The sequence below is a fragment of the Micropterus dolomieu genome, linkage group LG23, assembly GCF_021292245.1.
Source record: "Micropterus dolomieu isolate WLL.071019.BEF.003 ecotype Adirondacks linkage group LG23, ASM2129224v1, whole genome shotgun sequence".
In the NCBI taxonomy this organism is placed as follows: domain Eukaryota; kingdom Metazoa; phylum Chordata; class Actinopteri; order Centrarchiformes; family Centrarchidae; genus Micropterus; species Micropterus dolomieu.
This window is the reverse complement of record NC_060172.1, coordinates 13,487,088-13,504,575: the sequence shown is the minus strand read 5'-3', so window position 1 is coordinate 13,504,575 and position 17,488 is coordinate 13,487,088. Positions and strand designations below refer to the sequence as shown.

The 17,488-nt window shown below is 39.5% G+C and overlaps 1 protein-coding gene across 16 annotated transcripts in view; it reads left to right on the top strand.

Annotated features, from left to right (window-relative positions):
• Positions 1-733: 733 nt before the first annotated feature.
• Positions 734-17,488, top strand: part of tcf7 (transcription factor 7) — a 74,957-nt gene continuing 58,202 nt past the window's right edge. For 12 of the 16 annotated variants that reach the window (XM_046040601.1, XM_046040599.1, XM_046040600.1 and 9 more), the window contains exons 1-3: positions 740-1,181; positions 1,605-1,674; positions 3,169-3,275. In XM_046040601.1, coding sequence (XP_045896557.1) covers positions 999-1,181; positions 1,605-1,674; positions 3,169-3,275 — 360 coding nt within the window. In that variant the 5' untranslated portion in view covers positions 740-998. Of the gene's footprint in view, positions 1,182-1,337; positions 1,456-1,604; positions 1,675-3,168; positions 3,276-17,488 lie in introns of those variants that run through there. The other 4 variants (XM_046040594.1, XM_046040610.1, XM_046040595.1 and 1 more) reach the window with 3 other exon arrangements.

Sequence of the window (17,488 nt, the reverse complement as noted above, 5' to 3'; positions counted from 1 at the left end):
TTGCTTTAGGATTATGGCTGAGCTCCAAAGTAATGCAGTAGTAATTATCGTTTCAATATGTGAATAAGAAATAAAATCAGAGTAAAACGTAATGAAAAGGCAACTCTAGATGCAGCTACTTTCATAAATATTCAGTAGTGGAGGAAAGATTCAGTTCCTTTACTTGAGTAAGTGCAATATCACACTGTAAAAACACAAAATGTAAACATCCTTGATTTAAAATGTTACCACTATACTACTTATAATACTTTTTAAGTTATTGTTGATACATTAATGTGCATGTTGTGTTTTACATTCAAATTAGCTTCACCTTGCCTAACTGCCAAGATGAAGCTAATTTGAATGTATTCATATACTCTTGGGTGATTTATTTTAGAAGCTCATCCTATTCTTTTTTAATGCAAAACCTTAACTATTGCTGTTAGATAAATATTGTGAAATTGTATGGTGTAATTGTATAAAATGGCATTAAATGGAAATACTCAAGAAAAGTACCTCAAATGTGTACTTTAGTACAGCACTGGAGTAAATGTACTGTGTAACGCAGCAGCCGTGTGCAGCCAGGGGACCGTGGATAGTGTGAACACGCCCCTGGAAGTCATGAATAATGCCTGTTCAGCCGAGCTCAGAGAGGTGATGTCTCTTTAAGAAGCTCTGCCGAAACAATCGTACAACCCCCCAACAAGTCATCGGACCTGTCAATCATCCGGTCGGCGCCCTTTGATGTCGGGACTCCTTGCTCTGTCTTGGGCTCAAATGAGCTGTTCGCTGTTGTAGGGAAACATTAGTCCTCTACCAACAACCAGCCGGGGGACGCCACAACTCAACTTTTTTTCTGTATGTCGTGGGGGTTTCTGCACTTTGGAGGCGCCCCAGACTGAGGAGATTTAACAGAAAAAAGTCCCTTGATTCTTCTCTTTATTTATACTTTTTTTTGCTATAGTTATTATTATTTCTCTAAAAGTGTATAATCTCGCAGGGGTGGGGGAGAAGTAGACATGCCTCAGCTCAGCAGCGGCGGCGGGGACGACCTGGGAGCGAATGATGAGATGATAGCGTTCAAAGACGAAGGGGAGCAAGAGGAGAAAATCCAAGAAAACGCGTTCACGGAGAGGGACCTGGCCGACCTGAAGTCCTCCCTGGTGAACGAGTCGGAAATAAATCAAAGTCCGAACGCAGCGGTAGGTGGCTCGGAGTGTGTGTGAGTGTTTAAAACACAGAGAGAGAGAGAGAGAGAGAGTGTGTGTGTGTGTATGTGTGTGTGTGTGTGTGTGTGTGATGAAAAGGTTGTTTTATTTTACGCGCTGCTGACAAGCGTTGAATGAAACTCAAAAAAAAAATTGTGAATGTGAATTTCCTTCAGGCTTACAGTAGTAACGTTCCCAGGCTACCAGAGGTTCACTACAGGACAAGTGATGCCGTATCGTAGCAGAATTTAAAAAAACATAAGCTAAAGTACGGTTACGGTTTCTTTAAACATACACTCTTTGACACTCTACAATACTTGTGTGGTTGTTCTGTCTTCGGGGTGCATCGCCTTTTTCTTTACTTTTTATTTATGGAGTATGTGACTGAGTACGTTATCTGTTGTTGGTCCCATCCAGGCCGTCAGACGGGCACAGCAGGGCGAGCAGAGGGGCTTTCCGGAGAAACACCGGGAGCATCTCGACGTGGGTAAGAAGAAACATTCGCACACTGTTCTCTCATCCTGTTCGAGTAGTCAACACTCTCTGAGAAAACAGCTGAGAAGCTACTGTGTCAACGTGAGGAGTATTTCGGTCACGGTGACACGTGTTGCAACATTAAAGCCAACTTCATAGAGTTGTAATCAGGTGTACACTGCAAAATCTGTCCATCGTGTCGTAAATTCTCCAGCTTATCTCTCGGATCTATCACGCATGTCCTCAGTGGCTGTTTCAAATTAGCATGCCCCCAGAAAGATTCAAGTAAAAAATGGCCTGCTTTAAATGTCTTAATAAGTTATTTGGTGAAACATGGACTCTGAAAGTCTCTTGGCCTTACCAGGATGAGGTAAGGTCACTGTTCTGCAGCTCAAATCAACTTATATCAAACATTTTCAATATATTGTGGTCATACTGCTAATGTGAGCTGCCCAGAGCTCATGTATCTAAATGCATTCTTGGATTTTTTGCAGTGTAGCTTATGCCAGACTTTGCCAAAAGTGGGGTCAACCAGGGTCCTTAAAAAGGTTTATTTGAACTTTTTTTGGTCTCAAATGTTGCCCCCCAAAGGTACAAAGAAATTTTACTTTTCCCTCCCTCAAGAAGGCACATATTGAAAATGTATGCATGGCAGTTTTAATTACAGGTGTCACTGTGGGCTTTACTCTATTTTGTTAACTCAATTCAGTCATTTCTTAAAGGAAAACGTTCTTTTGAGCAAAATCTTCCAAATGTGAATCTGTGCTTTCAGATGGAAAAAAACATTACAGCTCTGAATGATGGTGATTGCAAAACTGCATTAGTTTTGTATTCTGTCACCTTGGTTCTGGCCACATTAAAAGTTGTGGCACATTCGCTTGCAAAGCTTGTAATGACAACGCTGGAACAGTAATAAAAAGTTTAGTGTGTGTCTGCGTGTTTCACATAGACCAGGTATACCCTAGTTATAACTGGCCCCACAGAGAGGCCTCTGATGCTTAATATGGGTGGTAGAGAGAGATAAATTAACACATAGGCTATAGGAGTTCACGCCTCTCAGGTTAGGTGACGGTTGTAACGCTTTTGTCTCCTGTCAGTGCTCATACAAGGATATAACATGTAGGAACCAGAACACTTGTAAATACTTGAGCTACTTTGTATGCACCTTTATTTTATTTTGTCAGGCTTTTCTTTTTGTTTTGAGGCATACAGCTAAATCTTAAAGCAGTGTTGTGGGAGTAAGTATCTGATTTTTATTTAATTTTAATCCTAATAAGGTGCATACAATGATTCATGCATAGCTTCTGTTATTCCATAAGCAATTGTAACTTATAATTTGAATCAAATTTACAATTATGCCATACTGACACACGTCCTCTCAGAGACCAAACCAAAGGAGTTTCGCTAGGAAATTATGAAAAAAAGTGACAACTTCTACAAACTGGCATTATAAATGGTCCCAATAAAAGTGAATTTCAAACTCGTTTGTTGTTTTTCATGTCTTCAGTGTCGAAGCACCAAGATGGAGGCATGTACAAGACTCCGACGTATCCGGGGTATCCGTTCCTGATGCTGCCTGACCCCTACCTCCCCAACAGCTCGGTTTCTCCATCTGTAAGTCCACTTCTGTTTTAATTCTCCTGCTGGCTTTAGAGCACTGGTCACTGTTTGTGTCCTCATTGTTTCTTGTGTCAGCAGCTGAGGGCAGGCTGAGGTCCTTATCTGCCCCTCTTTACATCTTACTTTGGACTCCAGTGCAAGTTTGTGCACTTCGGCTACTATTTGTATTCTTTGGCATCACGTCCAAATGCTGAACACATGGTTTTGTGCTTCAGGAGTGAAACATAGTTTTATTTGATTAACTTTTTAATAAAATTCTACGTTGGTGGTGATGCTCTTGCCATAGTAGCTAACCCCTGCTGAAGAAATAATCAGAAAGACAAAAACATACACTCAGGCATGGAAATATTTTGAGCCTGGTAGCTGCTGGCAAGTATTTTTTATTTTTGGCTGAAGCAAATAGACCCTTAGTTAGTAGCCAGAATTCAATAGTAATAAACAGAGACAGCATGGACACGAGAGACAATAAGTGGTTCTTCTTTATATTTTTGCTTTTTACTTTGTTGTGCATCTAGTCCTCCACTAACCTCCACTCACATCAAACTATTGGATGGGATTGGTTTACTATGGCATCAGCTATAATATTTAAAACATTATACTTCTCACAAAAATAGCATTTTCTATCTCTATGTACAGGTTTCTTTACTGGCTCCTTTGTGGATAAATCAAATTTTCTGAGGGAGTTGAATTAAAGTAGATTAATCTCAGTTTCCTGCCTCTTTTTCTCACATTTGTGAAATACAGATAGTAGTTGGGCTACTCTTGGGTTTTTCTGCAGTTATGCTTCTTTTAGGTTATGAAACCATTTATTTCAGTACACTACTCGGACGAGCCTGTAGTTTAGTACAGTGATGGTTGATTTATGTTCGAAAGAGGCAAAAAGAAGCAGTGTCAGCGTGAGATCCCAGTCGCACATCTGCATCAGTCACAAACTTTACATGTGTTTTGATTTGGCTTTGAACTGCACTGTTTCCCCCCTCAACTGCCTTATGGAATAAAGCTGTATTTAGAATGTGCTTTCCCTCATGAGCCTCAAGAAGCAGAGCAGAAAAAGAGCTTGTTTTTGTTTATGCTTTTGCTGAAGTTGGAATATGATTGATGTCGTCATAGCGAATCGTTTCACACGACATTTTTCATCTGTTTGTGAATGACAAGAGGTTTGTTGCTGCCTTAATAACTGTTCTGAGTGTTAAACCGCTAAAACAAACACCAGAAAGACTCAGGGAGGGATTTGAAGTATGCAGTATCACTCATCTAGCCAGACAGCCCCTAAAAAATTAATCATAAAATCCCTTCAAGTCACCCGTAAGAACCAATATCCATGGATAGGCTGACTAATTGCACCAAACATGAGCGGTTGTGCTTAATTCATTTTTCACGTGCTGTGTAATCCTGTTGCCTGAATTAACCCCCTGCTCTAGCAGGCGAGACATTGCTAAACAGCAGCGATGCCTATTTATGAGATCACATGTACTGTAGGCTGATCTAATGTGAGGCACAGTGAATTAGGAATTTGCTGTATCACAAAATGGCCAGAAAATGTGATTTGCTAATGACATCTTTTAAGTCTCTGAGAGTATTTTAGCCCACCGTCAGCCCAAGTCTGGGTCACGACCCAGCAGTTGGTCATGGGAGAATTTAAATAGGTCATTGAAGGGTCAAAAAATAATGACTATGACATCTCCTAGTAAAAATAAATCCATTAAAAATACCTCAAGATCCCCACATAAAAAAATTAAAGGTCTTGTCTATAAGAAAATAAACTTAAATTTCAATGTTATCGCTTCTGTGAAAGTTGCTTCTTTTCTCGACCACAGTTGCATTGCATAAAGTTAAATGAAATATCAAATAGAGCTTCAAAATAAATGTAGGGAACTCTTTTTATGCCCTCGCTTTGACAATAAATAGCTTTTGTACCCTCTCGTTGACCTTAAACTTTGAACTTTTAGACAAAATCACTCGCCTGAGAAAAGGTAGCAGTGTGTTCTTACAGTTTTTTGTTTTTTTTGGAAAGAAAATCTTAGACTATTCCTCCACCTTTTTGGTTCTCGGATTTACACGTAAAGGTACATTGTTTGTGAGAGAGGCAGGTCTGTTCATAAACCTCCACTGTGATTGAGAACATAATTGAATGAACTACTCGTACGAGAGAGCGTACTCGTATTTCCTTAAACATCTTTATACTCAACAACGTATAACACAGCACATCCGGCATCGTGTTAGACAAACACAGTGAGCGAGGGTGCTGGTATGTGTGGCTCATCAGTGTGTCTCCTCTTCTTTCACCCTCGTTTCACAGTCTTCTCTTCTCTTTCTCCAACCCTGGAGTGCCAACCGCAGAGCCTCTCAGAGATTGTTTTTGTTGAGGGTGGGATGGTGGGGTGGGTGGGGGGTTGGTGGTGGCAAGATAAAGAGCACTTTCTTTCCCCGTGTGTCTTCGAGACTCCACACAATGCTCACTTGTTGCTGCTTCCCTTGTAATTAGCCCGCTGGTTGTGAGGCGGTAGCGCCGAATCAGGCCCCGTCTACCTGCCACTTGAAAGGGTTGAGAACAGTGGTTTAGAGAGGGGGGGGTGATGATTATGGATGGAAGAGATGGATCGGAAACTATAGGTCTGGGAGACCGTTTGGTATTTTCCTAGTGTTGTGGTGTTAATATAGGACAAGGCAACGCAATGTTACATGTCTTGTGTGTGTCCATGTCTGACTGCTGTCTTTCTGCCTTTATATTATGATCTGAAAGTTTGCCTCTTTACTGCTAGTTTCTTATAGTCTTGGCAATTAGTTGTGAAGAAGCTTGTCCATTTTATGTTTTTAAAGAATCATTTCATTTGTTAAATGTCAGATAATATTGAAGATTTCCCAGAACACAACATCAGATTGCATTTTTTTATTTGAAAAGCTTTACAAAACCCAAAGATATTTATCATTTAACAATGATGTAAAATGCAGCAAATACTCAAATTCAAAGAGATAGAAGTGATTAGTCGGTGGATAATACTTGGATAATAGATTACCTGCTTAAGTGATTTTATTTTAAGTATGTTTTTATATCATTGGAAACTGGAGATCTTTGAGTTGGTCAGACATCACAAGGCATTTGAAGATGTTACCATGGACATGGAAAATGTGAGGGATAGTTTTCTGATGTTATAGGCCAAATACTGATTCAAAATAAAATGTAGATTAATTGATAATAAGTTAATTATAGCCCTAATTCTGTTTCTATTATGCGAGGAAAAATCTTTCTTGGTTGTCCAAAATTGTGAATAATGTTTGCAACCAGTTTAAGAGGCAGTGACGGTAATCTTCCACAAGTCAGTGGGAGACATTCAGCATTTACCAGCTGAACAACAACAAGGGCAATTTCTGAAAACCTCCGTGGGTTCCTGTAAACTGCTTTTAACTGTTTAAACTCATTATGAGAGCATCAGCTGAATGACTGCAAGTCAAATATTAATTGTAATATTTGTCTGTCTGTATCATTCCCTCCTCTCCCCTGGGTACACTGTGTGGGTTTATCTCTCGTTGTATAAGACTGATCAAATAATTTCAAGGTTTTTTCCCAGATTTTTCAAATTTGGTCATTCTACCTTTTGAAAAAAATATAGTTTTTAATTTTCATGTCCCATATTGAAGGATTGAATGAGAATCTGTCCAAGGACATCAAGCATTTGTCAAAGTTTGATCTCGACCATCGGGGGTCACGTTGCATTTCGGGCAGAAGCAAAAAACATCACAATTCCCAGTGCTTTTTGTTGTTCTGAAAACATATAATTTGTCATATTCACCCGAACCAGATAGTTTGAAAGAGACAAAAAGACGGATAAATGACACCCCTTATTGTTCTGGAATTAATGTGAACATAAAAAAACAAGCTCCTAATCTCTGTCGAGAAGTGAAGACTGCACACTGGAGAGTCTGCTGCAAAGTGTTTCCCCTCTTTCTTCCATTCAGCGATAATTCTCCTATTACAGCATTTCATGGGACATTTCACTGTTGTTATATAAATGTAGATATCAGCTGTCCTTTCAGAGGAAGTGGCCAAACAGGGAGATTTGTGGGATTCGGAGATATGGCTAAACTCCCTCAGCTTGTTGTCTTTGGATAAAGCTTTATCCGGAGTGTGTTTGTGTGTGTTTGCTGTTTAAGTTCATTACACTAAGTAATTTGTATGTATCTAAGGCTCTGGCATGTTTTCTGTGTGTGTACATCTGCATGTTTTCTCGTCAAGTTTGTTGCCGTAGGCTTGTGCTATCCAGCGTTCATGGTGTGTTTTGTGTGCTAATGTTTGCTGTATGGTGTGTGTGTGTGTGGGTATGTGTTTGTATCCAAAGTTTGTGGATGCAGATGTGTGTGTGTGTGTGTGTGTGTGTGTGTGTGTGTGCGTGCGTGCTTTAGACCTTTCGCTGGCTGTGTGTATAATGCTGTGGGTTACCAGCAGACAGTGTTTTTGAAGGGATCATGAGTCTTTGTCATCTCGAGGAGTCAAACCCCCACGGAGGAGGGATCTTCCTCACATCTTTCTCCCAACTCCTTTTGAGCTTTGCCTTTTCCACCTATTCATCTCTTTTCTTGCCTGTGTTGCCTTCTTCATCCAAGCTGATTCTAAGCATCTGTTTGCTCCAATTCACATTTTCTCACTGTGTTAGATAACTTCATGGTATTTGTGAACTATGAAAAAGGAGAAGGCCGGGAAGCGACAAAGCTCACTCACTTTGAGTTCCAGGGTGGCATGTCAAGCAACTTACTGAATAATAGATTGTAAAGGTATTTTTTATGGTGAGTGGACAGAATGAGTCAATGGAAGAAGGAATAGAGGAAAGCAGAGAGGAGCTGGGAAAGGGGTAGATGAAGAACTGACTCTTAATAGATGTGCATCACGTGAGATTTTGGTTATTGCAATGTGCATTAATATCGGCTTACAATTAATCAAATGACCATACCTTCGTGCATACTTTTGCATTTACACAGATGACTAAGAGTAGTGTTTCCCCTAAAGTTTCTGATATTAGTGGGCAGAATTGGTTATTAACAGGAATGGTTAATAGATCAAACTTGATAAAACAGTACCTTATTTATGGGCTCCTGTCTCCTGCACTTATTTATCTAATCATCATCTTCTATCGTTTCTCCCTTGTACCATTTCATGCAGATAAATGCCAGCATCGTGGGGTAGATTACTATTAACTGAACAATGAGTTAACAGTTGGCAGTTGGCTTCTATAACTCAAGGTGCACTTCCTGAAGCTGCTTCACAATAAAAGCCTATCAGTGTTATGCAAGTGGAAGGCTTTTAATGTGAGACACCGTGTTACCATCACCTTTGCTGCAGTGGACAGCGGATCAGAAAACAGCAAGGGGTCTGTGGGTTAGATCAAAGTAAGAGCAGAAATAAAGTATATAGTAGTGGAAGTCACATTGCTGATTTTAGATGGTAATTGGTGGGTGTTTGGCTCAAAATTAGTAGGTGGCCCCCTTACTAAAACAAAAACAGGGGTTGTACATTTTTCTGAAGTGGCCAGTGATTTCCGCAGGAGTAATTGGTGGTTAATGGTTATATTTTGACAAGTATTTAGACTACATTTTAATCAATAACCATTACGACCATATTAGTTCAGCATGTCTGTCCATTGTTTAGCTTAAAAGAAGCACGGCTTTTTAAATTGAAGTTTGCATGTAGAGCAGCTTTAACATGTTTCTGTCAAAATAGATTTTGCCTCTGAAAGCCCAAAGAAGAGTGTTAATGTGATAAGGAGTGATGAAGCTGTCAGTGGAGTAACAGCTGATCGTTAGGACGCTTTTTTGTCGGACTGAGAGACACGGTCAGTTTGTCCTGTTTGCAGGTTATTGTCTGAAACCTGACATGCAACCAAATCCTAGCTTCTTATATTTGGTTGCATGCAGTTTTATTCACCGTCAGAGAGGCTGTGAAACTCCCTCTGATGTGGAAGCTGTGGTCACACGAAGACGTCAACAAGCTCCGAAGGCAACACGCCGCTCTGAAACACTTTCCCGCTCACTGTACCTGGATACTAACTGTATAAACCAGTTAATTTGGGAACGCAGTGAAATTTTGTTTGTTTTAAAAATGCTGTTTGGCAGTATGTAAACTTAGTCACTGGAATTTACAAGTCGGCGTTAGCAGCTCAGTGTGCAGTGACATTGTCTTGTTTGGGGGAATTTCCTGCTCATTTGACATTTCGTTTCACAGACTAAAATTGAAAATTGACAGGAAGGCCGCTGAGAGGCAGTTTACATTTTTGGGAAGGGTAGGGGTAAAACTTCGTCATTTCTAAGACTCTAAAAGTTCAGTTGCAGTGTGTTTTTTGAAAATTTGAACTATCTCAGCTTTCAAAATGTCCCTTCATGGCTTTCTCTAAACCAAACCAGAATTTCCGAATCAAGCAAGGAAATAGCAGTTAATAATATTTACCCACTTCAAATGGCAGCTTGTTTGCTTTTTTTTATTTTTTGTTGGGGAATGTTAAAGTTTCATGTCTTTATAAACTTTTTCATGTGCCTCCTCCGCTTCCTCGTATCCATTCAGAAATCAGCTGCTATTGCTAACAAGTTCCCCTCCCCATCCCCTTTTCCACTTTCTTGTATCTCCCAAATAATACAAAGTCGATCCTCCAAGATCAAGGGAATGGCATGTGTGTGTGTGCAAGTCTCTAGGATCTTGCCACTTCCTTGTTTCCCATTGTATTGCGGTGTTGACAGGGGGGTTGTTCAGCCAGCCCCTAGTCTCTTGGTAAACAATGGCAGCAACACAGGCTGAGGCCTCCCTAATCCACCCTTCATACAGACCCAGGGGCTGGGATGAGCGGCACTGGGGCCTCCCTGCCTCTGACTGGCTACGATAAGGACCCCGCCACTCAGATTTAAGAGGCCTAAAAGAAAAGCAGCTTTCACTAGAAGGCAGCAAACGCTGGGGTCAGATGGAAATCTTGCATCTCCAAATGTCTGTTTTGTTTCTTCAGACTTTAGAAGTTTAAAGTAACATCCATGTTACTTTTCCATCCATGCTGTCAAAGTAAAAACAGTTTAGTTACAAAGCTGCTAATGTTGGAGTTTCCAATGTGCAAGAGCACTATAGGATAAAGGAACTGGCAGAGTCTCAACTTGCCATTGTTGTGATGTATGTAAGTGCAAGATTATGGCTGAATATAGTCTAAGATTATTGAGTGGAAGGAGGTTGATGATAGGACCACAAATCTCCATCGTTGCTCTCTGCCAAATGTACAAAAGTCCTTTTTCTGTGTTCCTTCCTTCCTTTACATAACCTTTGTTTTATATTGTCGTATCATTATTTTGTATTTGTCATATTAATAAAATATTAGACACAAATATGCATTTAAACTTTAAAAACCTTTCCTAACCTGAGGGGGAGCAGGGCTGTACCAGAGCATAATTTCCATTATCGATAAATCCGTAAATTATTTTCTTGATTGATTAACTGTTAATTGTTTTGTGTGTAGCATGAAGGAGCTACAAATTTCGTTTCGTTATGCAGCCTTGTGCTGTATAATGACTAATAAACAACCTTGTACCTTGTATTTGTTTGTCTATAAAATAACATGAAATGAGAGTAAAATTGATGTAAATTGTTTTGTCTGACCTGTAGTCCAAAACCCAAAGATATTCAGTTCACTATCTAGAAAACAAAGAAAAGCCACAAATAGTCACATTTGAGAAGCTGTAAGGCCAGACTTATATTTTTGTGTTGATCAACTAATCGATTGATGATTGTTTCAGCTCTAATCAGTGGTGAAACACCAATGAGGCCATTGATGTCTGCATTTTAACCAAAATCATTGCTAGAAGAGAAATGCTAAATGAGGGCTTTCTCCTGCAGGGAGCAACATCACAGATATACATTTAATTACTATATAACTGAGTATCTGCGTGTGTGGCCACAGGTTGGCAGGTTCAGTCATTCTCAGGTAGACTGAGGCCCCCGCTGCTTTGAAAAGAGACAGGAAATATGAGCAAGAGATAAAAATAGATAGATAGACTGTAAAGAGGCAGTTTAAAGAGGGAGGGCTAGAGCGGTAAAGAGAGCATTGTAGAGAGAGGGGGGAAGATTAAAATACAAATGACCATAAGAGCGTCCCCATCGCCCTGTCGGCTTTGAAGTGGTGGGCTGTGAAGGCACCTAAAGAGAAGCTGTTCAGAAGACTATTTCAAGAGGCGGAAATGTTTAAAAGAATATCAGAAGAGGAAAAAACCCTTCAGATGGCCCCGAGGTGTTTATACCTGTAATTATTCATCCACTTATTTCTTTCCGGCGCAGAGGAAAGGCGGTATGGGTGGGGGGGACTGTAGAGCTGTAAAAGACAGGTGTTGGCGAAGGAACTGTGGGCTTGTTTGATAATATTAACTCTGATTTTCTCATTTTACACATCCACACACAACAAATTGATTTTGATACCTTGCTGGAAAGAAAAGAGAACAAGACATTGAGACGGTTGGTGACCTAAACTTGGTGTTAGTGCTAGTGTTTCTCTAAATTAAGACCACATTTCCCATAATGCCTCCCACGCTTCCTGTCACCAAGAGGGTGCTAGAGGTCAAACATGGTGGAAGATGTTGTTTTTTTTCCATGTGCCTTTCACTTTAGCTGCCATCAACTCTAATAAGATTGAGCTCCATTTTAGTTGCACTCTTCCATTTTATTGTCGTAAATAGGGTTGCAGCTGTATACTGGTTCCACAGTATACCAACACTCCTTCTGTTTTCATTCCTTCAAGGAATTGTAACTGAAGATGCTGCTGTTGCTGATGACAATTATAAATATTGTGTAATACCATATACCGTGTGATATTTTGAGACAATTGTTGTACCATGAAAAGTGATCTCCCGTTGTTCCATAAAGAAGGATGTCGGGTGAACTCCGACCTGGTGTAATGGATCATGCGGTTCAGACAAAATTCAGATTATGATTTTTGATAATCAATTGATCATTTAAGTCATTAATCAAGTAAAATTGCCGCAAATGTACAGGTTCCAGCTCCTCAAATGTGAGAATAGGAGATAATTGGAATAGAAACATCCTCCACTGTGTCTGATTTAAACAGTGACAGTGATTTATTGAAAGTTTCATAAGAGACGCTGGGAGGGACAGAAAGAGAGACAGGAAAAGACAGGGGGCAAGTTTCAAGAAGCAACTCATTGTTTAGGCTCCAGTGTTTGTCTGTGAGGTCTTCTTGAGGTGTGTGTGTGTGAGTGTGAGTGAGTGAGTTGCGGGATGTTTCACCCAGGTGAGTCACTGGCCTGTGGAGCGAAACCGTGCAGTTTCTCCTGTGTCGTTGTTTACAGAGTGAGCTGCCCTGGCATCCCAGATGGGTGTTCTCAGCTCGTAGTTAATCAGTGACAGCACTGTCTCCCCCACACACCAGTAGATATAAAAATTGTCCACATACAGCCTCTCATTCATGCTGCAAACATGGTTTGTTGATGATTTAAAAATGTGAAAACAATGACAAAGTCTGCTAAATCTGTAGCCCCATTACATCACCCGGAGACCTTTAGGTTCTGGATCTGAACAGGTAAGAACTGGAGAACTTTTAAATGCTGTTTTTTGTTTCCTAATTGCAAATTGTGCATTCATAACCTGACCATATCTAAGATGTCGTGTTTATAATAGGAGCTAGCTTAAAAAGTGCAGTTAAGCTTCAGCAATATTCAACAAAAATTATTTCATGCAGAGAGTTTGTCTAACATGATATTTGTAGGTTTGTGGGCCAAACTCACAACCTGTAAACATGTTGAGTCCCTCCTCCCTCTTGTGTTCCTGGTCAGCGTGGAGTTTCAAAGTAAACCGTCGAACAACCGGCTGCAACTGTCCGCCCATGAGCTCGCCTGTATCCACATAGAGCAGGTTAAATGGCATTTAAGGTGGAGATACTGGCTTTGGTTATTCAAAAGTGTGTGTACAATGTATTCAAAAAATCAAAAAATATTTCAGCCTTGTGCGATCTAAATTTAGACACTTTTGCTAATATAGTAGAAAAAATAATGTTTCACTATCTTGATATGCATTGGTCATTTGTATGTAGATTTGAAAACACAGATTTTGTGCCTGCAGATGTATATCAGGGTTCAGAAAAAAAATCAGACAGTTGTCATCCCATGCACTGATGCAATGAGCATCCACTTTGTCTAAATCAAGGCAGCGCTTGATTCTTTCCGGTTTCCTTATTAAACACACAGCACATCCATTTTGTGTAAAATACAAAATTCATTTCTATTTCGTCCAGATCTGAAGCTGTACTCATTCTGCATTCACTCAACGTCTGGTTTTGTCTTCTTTGAAACATCAATGTCAATGGGAAATCCAATTCCTGACAGGTTTGCAGTTGTTTTTGTGGGAAATTGATTGATATTGATATTGATAACACTGTGTGGGTTTCTGTTAGAGTGAGAGAGGTTTTTTTAAACAAGTCATGTGACCTATAGGAATTAAAGTTTTGTTTCATTTCCTCTTTATTACTGTCAATAATCAGGCAGTTGAACAGTTTCACAAAGCAGTCACTCTCTCTAGATTAGTAGAGGTTCACACTCCACATATAGCAACACACACACACGTACGCACGCACAATCACCCTGTACTTCCCGAAAAAAGAAACCAAATCATGTGTAATACCTGATTTTTTTTCTAAGAGAAATTACCAAAATAAATCTCAAGGACATTAACATAACCAGGAATGTTCCTTAATGAGCTGTATGTTACATTATTTAAACTAATCTTACATAAAGATGAGTAATGAAGTTTAAATATCCACTGTATAAAATTTAAAGATCTACACAGCACTAAATAATTAGATTCACGAGAATATAATAAATACCCTAGATAAATGATTCTTGCCAAAGTATCAACAGCACATTGTCAACTCTATAAAACGACCCAGGTCAAGATCAGCATGGAGACAAAGGTCAGATTTAGCTTCAAATGGGGTGAAAAGTTGAGTGTGTAACTTTGGTCATGGGGCCACATCTCTGCTTGTACATGCAGCAAACAAGTATGACTTGCATTATGCAAAACTGTGCAGGAGGAAGTTAAGACAAATTTAAAACGTTGAGAAACGTTGAGACAGCAGAGAAGCTAAAAATATTTAACAAAATATAGAAAGAAGAAGAATAAAAGAAAAGCAAATATTTGTCAATACCAAATATGCACTTCAGTTTGTCTTTACACAGTTTATCAGTACACTATAAACTGTACTGGACATTAGTCTACTAAAGCGACACATGGCATGTAGTGAGTTACCTCCACTTATGTTGACTTTAACATTTTATAAGCCTGTAGTCTCAGCCACACATGGTGTGTTTTTCCGTGTGCTGGCGCTTCTACTGTTTGCAAACAGTGTTGTCAGTGTGACGACCAGAAGTGATCGTACATGACAATTTGCCATGTGCTCTGCCTCTTTCATCTGTCCCTGTAAGGAAATTTTACAACCTGTTTACACTCTGTTTGCAGATGGATGTGTGTGTGTGTGTGTGTGTGTGTGTTGTAGGATGGTACTTGTGATTGATTCTTGTGTGTGTCTACCTGTGTCGTTTAGTTGGTGGGTACTTATTGTTCTTCATTCTTGATTATTCCTGTACCAACAGTTACTTCCAAGGTTAGACATAGGGATGCATTCATCCCATCTACAGACTTCACATTCCCTATTTCCCACTGTCTTCTCTTTAGGTTTGAGAGAGCAATGTGCCTTTCTCACTTTTTTTCTTTCTCACTCTGTGCTGCTTTTGATAAGCATTAAAATATATTCTACTGTTGCTTGAACTGTGAGCTTTTCAGTGCAAGTGCCATTTAAGTACAACAACAGAAACCCAACAGTACAAATATCAACTATGAGAGTGTTTTGTAGGAAATATTAATCACTGCATTGTTTGTCTCAAGACATGTTCAAATTGCTTCTTCTGTCTGACCAATGGTCCAAAACTCAAAGATATGCTTTTTAATGTCAAAGAAGACCAATAAAATATGCAAATATTCACATCTGAGAAACTGTAACCCAAGAATTTTTGGCCTTCTAATAATGATTAAAAACTTAATCAATCATCCATACAATTTCCAGCTTCCACCCAAAACCACATTCCCTCTTTGTAGTAGGGCTGGATATACTGAATTTAATGAATTATTGACAGCCAACAACCGTGTACTGTCATCACAGGTATAATGCAATTGAGAATAGAACCAGTGGCCTTACGGTAAACCAATCAGCCCAAAGTCCAAAACGGTTCAGACTTATAGTACTTAAAGGAATAGTTGGACATTTTGGCCAATGTGCTTATTTGCTTTCTGGCGGAGAGTTAGATGGGTACCGCTCATGTTTATCCATTAAACATGAGTGGTACTTGTACTCATATTCTTGTAAAATACCAATTTCTCAGCTTTGAAAATTTGATAATTCATACCAATCGATAATTCATACCAATCTGTGTTTGATGAAGATCCTTTATGACAACGCTGCTCCTCTAAAACAATTTATCTCTTTGGGCTCTGAAACAACAACTCGAGCCACTAGATCTACAGTGCGAGGGGAATGCAGGATCCCTAAACGCAGGACAGCATTTGGAAACTCTGCATTTTCTTGTGTGGCCGCTCGTCAGTGGAATATGTTACCTACAGAGTTGTTTAAAAGTACAAGTTCTTACACGTTCACACGCCAGGCAAAGAAATGGCTTTTATTAAATCAATTTTGTTCCCATATGTGACCAGATGTATGTATGTGTGTATATAAGTGTGTGCTCTAAGGTCTGTATATGAAAGGTGTGAACATTTCCTTTTGTACATTTTTATTTTGTCATTGTAAATCTTATTATTCATGTATGTTTTTTATGTATCTTAACTTAACATCAGCCTGCCCAGGGACTACGGGTGAAAATTAGCTCTTAGTCGTTGCTTTAAGTCATGCAGAGAAACCAGCACCAGGAAGAAAATTTAATGCACTTTAAAAAGAAAATCTTCCATTAAATGGATAATTGCAATTTAATTGCTATTGGTACGCCTTATGGGTCTTGTTGGTATGGTCCAAGTGACATGTCATAATAAACTGAGTGGTTTACCTGATTGCTGACTCAAAAACAGACAAGATAATCATTTTATCATGTGTGAGTAAACATCATGTGCGAGTAAACATCCATATTTGGTGTGTTGACATTAGTAATTGATGATGTTCTGTGATGACGTTTCCTCCAACACCACTCATCTCACCCTCCAAACCTCAGCCTCTGCTGCCGGCCTTTATCATCATTTTAATGTGCACTTTATTAAAATAGTGTTCATAAAAATAGTCGACGAAAAGAAACTCAAACCCTGTTCTCCTCCTCCTCCTCCTCCTCCACCCTATGCCCGTGGCTCTGCCCAGACCAGCTGGAGCCTCCACAGCCGCATGAGGCAACCTAGCACACATGGCTGTGATCACACACACACACACACACACACACACACACACACAAAAACAGCACACATGCAAACACAGGGGCACAAGTCTAATCCTCCCTCATATGATACTCATCTGTTCAGGGAAGGAAACAGCCTCCGCCATCATTTATATACACACGTGACTCATAAACATACATACGGAAGTCTAGCACACCACTAATACTGTGCTTACGTAATTCTGTAGTCACACACACATTTACTACACAGAGAAACACACTAATGTACAGGACATACCCTCACCCTCACATACACTCACTATAGTGTTAACTGTATGCCTTCACTTCCTCCTTCCTCTTCATGCACTGACACACTAACATACATCATACACACACACACACAACACAGCAGCAGCTTAACACACAGCATTGTTTAAAAACAAGTACCTACCATACGTTATGTTTCATTCTTTCTGTTTCTCTGGTGTAGTTAAGAGATCTTTTAGATTTAATTGTTAAACTTGTATGCATATTTTATGTTGCAATTTGCTTCTTGTCAATAACATTGTTGCTGTCTTTTACAACATGCTACATAGAGTATATATTTTAGCCATCAAATTACTTTAGATGATCCAGAGGAGATTTTGGAGCGACATGGTAGACACCACCACCACTCTCATCAAAACAGTCAAAGAGGCACATTTTGTTCTCATAGACACCTTGATTATATACTTGATGTTGCTTTTCCTTTATTTTGTTACCCTTCTGAAAAATGAGAAACAGTTTGTAGATAAAATAACCTGAAATTAGCATTA